The 9,334-nt window shown below is 39.5% G+C and overlaps 1 protein-coding gene across 1 annotated transcript; it reads right to left on the reverse strand.

Moving 5' to 3' along the window:
• Positions 1-259: 259 nt before the first annotated feature.
• LOC141684430 (protein ALTERED PHOSPHATE STARVATION RESPONSE 1-like) lies at positions 260-9,272 on the reverse strand. The gene is made up of 5 exons (XM_074489413.1): positions 7,876-9,272; positions 7,258-7,427; positions 6,591-6,814; positions 5,651-6,323; positions 260-520 (listed from the first exon to the last, which is right to left on the reverse strand). The coding sequence occupies exons 1-5, from the start codon at positions 8,885-8,887 to the stop codon at positions 422-424; spliced, it is 2,178 nt and encodes a 725-aa protein (XP_074345514.1). The 5' UTR covers positions 8,888-9,272; the 3' UTR covers positions 260-421.
• Between the last annotated feature and the right edge of the window lie 62 nt (positions 9,273-9,334).

Raw genomic sequence — 9,334 nt, forward strand, 5'->3', positions numbered from 1 at the left:
ATCTATAGTGTATCTTATATTTCTAATAAACCTCAAGTTCAGTAGGCAGCTAGGACATAGGAATATAGGTTGGACAGATATGTTATATTTGAGACATTTTAATGGAGATTATATAGAAGTGGAGAAGACCAAGAGGGTGGCACTTTCTAAAATATCATCTTAGGATAAAAGATTAGAGAGTAGCGCACACAAAAACAAAGTCACTGAAGAAGAACATAAGAGTAGTACGTTCGGTTTAAATTCATGAGAGACCATGACATGATCATGAAAGTGAAAGTTGTTCTGTGGGTTTTTATATATATAAGGATAGAACCAAAAAGAAATTCATTTGAGAACTGAATTAACAAGGATGTAGGAGTTCTGCGTCTACAATATACACATGTTCCAAGCTATAGAAGCATGTACTAAGTATATAAAAATCTCACTGTTCACGGGTGTCTGTGGTAGATATCAACTTCCCATACATGTCTGAAGAAGCAAGGGAAAATTCTGAAATTGCCTGGAATAGCTCAGGCAAAGTATATTTTGATGGGAAAAGTGACCACAACGGCAACAACTAAGTACGGAATTAATCTTCGTTGGACAATACTTATCCCTACTTGTATGAACCTTCGATGAAACAAACAAGTAAAGCAACAATAAACAATAAACAAGACACCAAGAATTATACGTGGAAAAACCCCCTCAATGAAAGGAGTAAAAAACCACGGGACCGTAGTCCACCCAAACAATTCACTATGATAAATTATATGGGTAATACACCAAGTTCTTCTCCAGATAAAACTAGAGGAATACAATCACCTTCACACTCTTGGAATAACTCGTCAAGAAGTATGGAACCAAATAAGCAACAAAAGAACAAAGACCCACGGCTAGGTTCAGCTTCTCCACGGCTCTTTAGCTACTGCCCAGCCCCTTTTTGCCTATTTTCTATCTTGCTTATTTTCACAAATATCCTCCTATATTTATATATAGGGTTCCCTTTATTTTTATCTCCTTGTGGGCGAAAAGGGTAATCCTATTGGGCTTTTAATCTCATAGGTAGAAACTAAAACCCAACAAATCTCCCCCTTTCTAACTATGAGAAAGAGTTCGCCATTCCGGCGATCGAACAACATACCTTTAGCTTCCCTTTAGCTAAAGACTTTGTCAACATATCAGAACCATTATCATCGGTGTGTACCTTTTCCACTTCAAACAACCCTTCTTCAAGAGCGTCTCTAATCCAATGATACCTCATATCGATATGTTTCGTCCTTGCATGAAATGTTGGATGCTTAGCTATATCGATAGCTGCTTGATTATCACAAAGAACAACATAGCGTTGTTGCGGGAAGCCAAGCTCCTGCATCAACCGCTTTAACCACAACAACTCTTTACAAGCTTCGGTTGTTGCTACATACTCTGCCTCCCCCGTAGAAAGTGAAACACCCTTTTGCAACCTAGATTGCCATGAGACTGCTCCTCCTGCAAAAGTCATCAAATATCCAGAAGTGGATTTCAATGTATCCTTATCACCTGCCAAGTCAGAATCTGTATATCCAATAAGCACTGGTTTATCATTCCCAAATGTAAGACCCAATTTGGAAGTACCTCGAAGATATCGCATAATCCACTTAACTGCTTCCCAATGCTTCTTACCCGGATTTGTAAGATAACGACTGATAACCCCAACTGCAAAGGCTATATCAGGTCTCGTAGATACCATAGCATACATCAAACTTCCTACTGCTGAGGCATATGGAACTCCATCCATCTCTGCAATTTCTTCCTTCGTAGAAGGAGAATCCTTTTCAGTTAACTTAAAGTTGGTAGTAAGAGGAGAACTAACAACTTTAGATTTATCCATGTTGAACCTGCAAAGCACCTTCTCAATATATTGCTCTTGTGATATATGCAACTTCTTGGCCACTCTATCTCGATAAATACGAATGCCAAGAATCTGTTTCGCTGGCCCCAAGTCCTTCATGGCAAAGGACTTACTCAACTGTTGCTTCAGTTGGGAAATTCTTCCAGTATTTTTGCCAACAATAAGCATGTCATCCACATAAAGCAATAATATGATAAAATCATCATCTGAAAATCTTTGAACAAAAACACAATGGTCAGAAATAGTCTTACGGTAGCCTTGCTTCTTCATAAATGACTCGAACTTTTTATACCATCGCCTTGGTGCTTGCTTCAAACCATATAGACTTTTTAGAAGTCTACAAACATACCCCTCTTTACCTTTAACCTGAAAACCTTCAGGCTGCTCCATATAGATTTCTTTGTCCAAGTCACCATGTAGAAAAGCTGTCTTGACATCCATTTGTTCAACCTCCAAATCAAGACTAGCTGCTAAACCAAGCACCGTACGAATTGATGTCATCTTAACAACGGGAGAAAAAATCTCATCAAAGTCAATACCCTTTTTCTGACTGAATCCCTTGACGACCAACCTAGCTTTGTACCGTGGTTGTGAAGTATGCTCATCTTGCTTCACTCTATAAACCCACCTGTTTTTCAAAGCTCGTTTCCCCTTAGGTAGCTTCACCAACTCAAAAGTATTATTCTCATACAAAGATTTCATCTCATCTTGCATGGCATAAACCCACTCCTTCTTGTGTTCATCTTCCATAGCTTCTGCATAAGATTCAGGTTCACCACTATCAGTCAATAGAACATACTCATCAGCAGAATACCTGTTGGAAGGATGACGATCTCTGTTAGACCGCCTGAGTGGAACGAATGGTGGAATATTTTGTACCAGTGACTCCTCATGGGCATCATCATCCATGTCACTATTTTCGGGAATATCAGTATTAGTGTCATGTTGGTCATTATCATGAGCATCGTCTCCAACCTGCGAGTCCACATGTCTTGGAGGAACTGGATCCAAATCAACCAGATCATTGTTATGTTGAGGAACTGACTCTGCCTTCCCAACATCTTTCAAACTCTGATCTTCAACAAAGATAACATCTCGGCTTCTCACAATCTTCTTTGAAACTGGATCATAGAGCCTATAGCCGAACTCATCTTGGCTATAACCAAGGAATATGCACTCTTTAGTCTTCACATCTAGTTTAGACCTTTCATCTTTGGGAATATGCACAAAAGCCTTGCATCCAAAAACACGCAAATGATCATAAGAAACATCTTTACCACTCCAAACTCTATCTGGAATATCAAACTGTAATGGAACACAAGGTGAGAGATTTAATACATTTACCGCAGTATTCAGTGCCTCACCCCAGAAAGACATCGGCAACTCAGCATGTGAAAGTAAACATCTGACCCGCTCCACTAGTGTTCTGTTCATCCTCTCTGCCAAACCATTAAGCTGAGGTGTCTTTGGTGGAGTCTTTTGATGCCGAATACCCTGCTGTCTGCAATACACATCAAAGGGACCTGTATACTCCCCTCCATTATCTGTCCGGATACACTTCAGTTTCTTCCCTGTCTGTCTCTCAACTAAAGCCTGAAAATGCTTAAACACGTCTAATACTTGATCTTTAGTCTTCAAGGTATAAACCCACAACTTCCTTGAATGATCATCGATGAATGTAACAAAGTATAATGAACCACCATTGGTTCGGGTTTTCATGGGACCACAAACATCGGAATGCACCAAGTCAAGTATATGCTCTCTACGAGAGGGAGGACGACTCTTAAAAGAAACTCTGTTTTGCTTGCCAGCAACACAGTGAGAACACCTTTTCAAATGTATATCAGTCAGACCAGATAATACCTTTTTCTTCGACAGCATATTCATTCCTTTTTCAGTCATGTGAGCAAGTCTCTTATGCCATAAATCAATCATATCAACATTCTCCACAGCGTTAACAATGTCAGTAGAGACTTTAGGTTGTGTCATATATAATTTCGGACACCTCTTTCCTCTTGCAACAATTAAAGAACCCCGAGTGAGCTTCCATTGACCATTACCAAAGCTGCTAACATACCCTTCATCATCAAGAAGGCCTGTCGAAATTAAATTCATTCGCATATCTGGAACGTGCTTCACATCATGAAGAAATAACTCCATGCCCGTGTCAAACTTCAGACATACCTCACCGACGCCAACAACTTTTGATATGCCACTATTACCCATTTTAACATCTCCAAAATCACCAGAAGTATAAGATGTAAAGAAGTCCCTTCGTGACGTAACATGACACGAAGCACCACTATCAATAGCCCAACTCAAATCATCTTGTGCAAGGTTAACAATGTCTCCATCACAACAAATCAGGTGCTCATCAGTAGTAGCAATCACCACAGAATTATCATTACTACTGTCAGTTTTCGTCTGATCGTTGTCTGAGCTCTTTTTATTTTCTCGCTTCAACTTTCTGCAGAACTTTTTCGTATGTCCCTTCTTACCACAATGATAGCACTCAACATTAGAATACTTACCTCTAGAACTACTCCGTTGATTACCTCTATTGGTTGGACCTCTGCTTTGAGCTCTCCCCTTCCTTTCGGTGACTAGGACTTCTGACTGTGAAGAGGAACCCTGTGACTTCCTTCTCATCTCTTCATTCAGAATACTGCTCTTAGCTAGTTCCATACTGATAATACCATCCGGAGCTGAGTTCGACAAAGACATCCTGAATGTCTCCCAAGAATCTGGTAAAGTACCCAAAAGACACAATCCCTGAATCTCATCTTCAAACATGATACCCATTCCAGCAAGCTGATTCATAATTCCTTGGAATGCATTCAAGTGATCAGAAATTGTAGTGCCATCTTGATATCGCAGAGACATCAACTGTTTAATCAAATACAACTTATTATTTCCCGTCTTTCGAGCATAGAGTTGCTCGAGCTTGTTCCACAAAGTACGCGCATGTGTCTCTCCACTAATATGGTTCAAAACATTATCATCCACCCATTGCCGTATATACCCACAAACCTGTCGATGCAAAATAGTCCATTCTTGCTCGGTTTTATTTGCAGGCTTTTCCGTAGTAAACACAGGAAGATAATATTCCTTCACATAAAGAAGATCCTCCATCTTCCCTTTCCAAACATGATAATTAGAACCATTCAAATTAACCATTCTACTCGTGTTCGTTTCCATCGTTCAAACAAGTTCAAAAAAAACAATAACCTCGCTCTGATACCAATCTGATGGGAAAAGTGACCACAACGGCAACAACTAAGTACGGAATTAATCTTCGTTGGACAATACTTATCCCTACTTGTATGAACCTTCGATGAAACAAACAAGTAAAGCAACAATAAACAATAAACAAGACACCAAGAATTATACGTGGAAAAACCCCCTCAATGAAAGGAGTAAAAAACCACGGGACCGTAGTCCACCCAAACAATTCACTATGATAAATTATATGGGTAATACACCAAGTTCTTCTCCAGATAAAACTAGAGGAATACAATCACCTTCACACTCTTGGAATAACTCGTCAAGAAGTATGGAACCAAATAAGCAACAAAAGAACAAAGACCCACGGCTAGGTTCAGCTTCTCCACGGCTCTTTAGCTACTGCCCAGCCCCTTTTTGCCTATTTTCTATCTTGCTTATTTTCACAAATATCCTCCTATATTTATATATAGGGTTCCCTTTATTTTTATCTCCTTGTGGGCGAAAAGGGTAATCCTATTGGGCTTTTAATCTCATAGGTAGAAACTAAAACCCAACATATTTAAGACTTGTACAAGACTTCTGCCTGACTTGTACGCACTGCTTCTTGTAGGCTTCTCCGTTTTCTTCTAACTTCTTCTTTAGATTCTTGATTGTCGTCTGCCAGTCATCAATACGCTGCTTATTAAGCGCCCTGTCAGGGTCTAGTTCATCCGGGGGTGTTCTGTTCTGCATATGCTTGTGATACCAGTCTTCGAATTGTTGAGTTTTACGGTTATGCTCCCTTCTAGTGTCCTCGCAAATGTCCCGCATTTTCATTTCGTCCAGTTGACATTGCATAATGGTGTTTATGATGGCTGCGAATTTATGTATAGCTGCTCTTGCAGGTTCAGTGCGAAGCTTGTCAAGTTCATAATGCCATGCGTTCAGGAGATACTTAATTGGAGGATTTTCCTGCGATGAACTCTTCTCCTTCAAGTCGGTATTCATAGGAATAAGATTTAGTTTCAACCAGCTGGTTAGTTCTTTCACGTACGTTTTCTGTTCGCTCACGAGTTTCTCAAACTGTAAATGCCACTCTTGGACAACAGCCCATAGCTGTACTGTTACTTTATGGTGGTGCTCACTTGTTTCTTTTGAGGACTGGGATATGTCAAGAGCATTTAATGCCTGCCCAATCTTCGACTGACTTTCATGGTGAATTCGCATGGTCTCCCACATTGTAGCCATCCTGCATACATACAAGATATTGATCCTTTGAGTTTTAAGGATTAGCAAAATATGTAGTGTTTTCTTATGATAAATTCTATTAAGAAAATAGGGATACATCCAATAAGAAGTTGCTACAGTGGACATAACTAAAATAGACAAGAGAGAGTAGAGTATATGCATAAATGCACACTTGAAAGTTATAAATGGTATTCCTTTATATGGAGCTGCAAACGAAATATAAAAGTATGTTGTAAATGTGAGTTCATAATGTAAGAGCATGACTGACCCATCAACAAGCTCCACAAGTTTAGGGTACAGCTGTTCATCGCGCAGACGATTGATTTCTGTGACAGTTGAATCCATGGACATCATATCAACAGTGTACCTCGTTTGCTGATGACTTACTGCTGCTTTCTTCTTTTCCAGTAAGACAGTATTCACACCACGTGTCTCTAGTCTGTTCAGTGAGGCAACCTTTTTGTCATATTCTAGTTTCATCTGTTCACCCACCTGCTAGGCATCAGTCGATATGAAACAAAGGGATCGTTTAATTATAAATTGAGAAGTTAGAACTAGAAAAATCAGTATATGTTGGAAAAACAGTGTTCTAAAACTACTTCGAAACTATGGGAAATGAAGCAACATCTGATTACCATTCATTGGGCTTGGGGTGTTCCTGCAGGTATCAACATAGCTCATATATAACGTGTTTGCCTAGACTCTAGAGAAATTTCTATAAACAGCGATATTCAATAAATTTTATTTTTTTTGAACTGGCATGTTACTTTAAGCAATCTTAGGAAAAGGTTCTCTGCAATGCAGTCCTAGTGAGAAAAAGGAATTTTGCACATTGCAAGTATACATGGTGCTACAAGCCGACCTAGCTACTTAAAAGTATTTTACAAGGCTGAGGTATGAAATATAAATAATAGCCAAAATAAGTGTAAATATACCTTAACTTCATCAGAAAGCTTCTTCTCCCATGCCAGCATTTTCTCCAAAAGCATAGCAAGAGTTTCATGCTTCTCTGAATTGTCATATCTATCTTCATTCTTTGATAAACCTCGAGAAGATTTATTCCATGTAATGGCATGCATTACTCTTGCGGAATGATCAATGTCGCCTGTAAAGAAAATATCCATATAACACATAACAATGTGTGAAATTCAGATGAACTGAATTTTCTTTTGATCTTAAATTTCATTGGAGCATGTGGTATCAGGCCACCATATTCGTTGGCCTTTCTAGCTAGCACTATGCATAAAGTTCCTTGGACGCCCTTGCTTGGAAATTTTGGGACTAAGATAAAAGAAAAGCTTTAAGAAAAGACTGTTTTTCTTCTTAAGGATATCCTGAATAACTATAGTACACTGAAGGCTTTTCGCTAGGCTTTCTTGTGACTTGAAAATTAGAATGTATTAAATAGTTGCAAAATAAAGATCTATAGTCAAAAGTACAGTTTGTAAACATGCTCTATGTCAAAAATTTAAGAATCAGTTATCAACTTTGATTGAAAATGGTACAAAGTCACTCACTTAAAGATTAAAAACCTTCGAGATAGAAATAATTACCTCCATCGTCTGCAAAATTGGAGTGGTAGTGTAAACGATTGGCCTCAAGCATCTTGGAAACCTTCAAGGTACTCTGTGATGCCATAAGACAACAGTTGTCAAGTTCCTTAAACACGTGCAACAAATTAACACTCTCACTGCTACCCTTTCCTAATTTCTTCCCTTCTCCAGATGACGCCACATGCCTTGTTGTCATTTTTTCCAGTGGTGGTGAAGGTGGTAGTGTTGGTAGCTCATCTTCAACTTCCACCACCTCTTCCTCCTCGACAATTTTCTCAGTTTCTAGGACTTTCTTAGAATTTTCCTCAAAGACTTCCCTCTCAATCTCTTCTCTATCCATTGAAGTAGTGGTAACATTCGAGTACATTTTACTCTCCCAAGACACTGCTTCCGAGCGAGATACACCCTCTTCCTTGTCATCAAGAACATCAAAGCTTGTTCCAGGCACGTTCTCCATCTTGGGAAAAAAATAATCCCACGGGCCATCCGTCTCCTGTTGTGGTGGAGGCAGCGGTTCACGATCTCTCAAAGGCGGTGTACGCGGTGGAGATGGAGGTGGAATCGGCAATTCAACTGTACCTCGTCTTCTTGAAGTCCTGTGCTTTAAACTACCGCTTAAATTCCCAACAATCTCCTTTTCAACCTCATCTTCTTCCTCTTCCTCCACAATAACATCCGACCTGAACACTTGAGCTTTCGAAGTTGACAACTCCGGCATAGTTGAGGCACGTTGTAGAGGGGGAGGGGGTAAGTTAGGAAGTGGAGGCGGTGGAAGAGGAATAGAATGATCAAAGGTGAGTTGAGAGACCGCGGCAGCAGAGTAAGCATACGGAAACTCAGCACTAGCATAGTCATTTAAGGCAGCACCGAGATTCTTCAAAGAAGTGGTATAAGAAGAATGAGCAGAAGCAAAGGCGTTACGAGCTGAAATTGCAGCTTTAATATGTTGCTTTCGTTCTCTACATCGAATCACTGATTCCTCGTTTTCGAGATTCGATTGTACACATCCCATCGATTATGATTAGTTGAACAAGTGAGGACGTCAACGCCAAGTTCGATAATGATCTGAGTCGGTGTCTTTATGGTCGTAACTGGAAAGCAAATGTTGCCAGTGAGAAACAATGATTATCCAATGAGATATTTGTTTAAATGAATACTTTGTGTGCCTGTCCAAAGCCGCCATGAGCTGGACGTTTCTATTACAACACGAGGGTTTACGTCCCCGAGTTTACATATATTATATACCTACAACTTGGGTTGGGTGGACAATAATATACTTGCCCCATAACTAAAATAAATCAATTGTTCATTTCAAACTAAAAAAGTGATGAACATGAAGGAGAAAACAAATACTATTAGACTCCCTTGACATATTAAAAAAAAAAAAAAAGCCTTTTAATCAGTTGTTTCTGGAAACAGGTCAGTTGGATCGGTTTCGGGAAAAACGAAGCCCAAGTCC

The sequence above is a fragment of the Apium graveolens genome, chromosome 9 (genome assembly GCF_009905375.1).
Source record: "Apium graveolens cultivar Ventura chromosome 9, ASM990537v1, whole genome shotgun sequence".
Classification (NCBI taxonomy): Eukaryota; Viridiplantae; Streptophyta; class Magnoliopsida; order Apiales; family Apiaceae; genus Apium; species Apium graveolens.

Coding starts and splice junctions, on each gene's coding strand:
- LOC141684430 (XM_074489413.1), bottom strand. CDS start 8,887: ATGGGATGTGTACAATCGAATCTCGAAAACGAGGAATCAGTGATTCGA. Junction 7,428..7,875: donor CAATTTTGCAGACGATGGAG/GTAATTATTTCT, acceptor TTTTCTTTACAG/GCGACATTGATCATTCCGCA. Junction 6,815..7,257: donor AGCTTTCTGATGAAGTTAAG/GTATATTTACAC, acceptor GATGCCTAGCAG/GTGGGTGAACAGATGAAACT.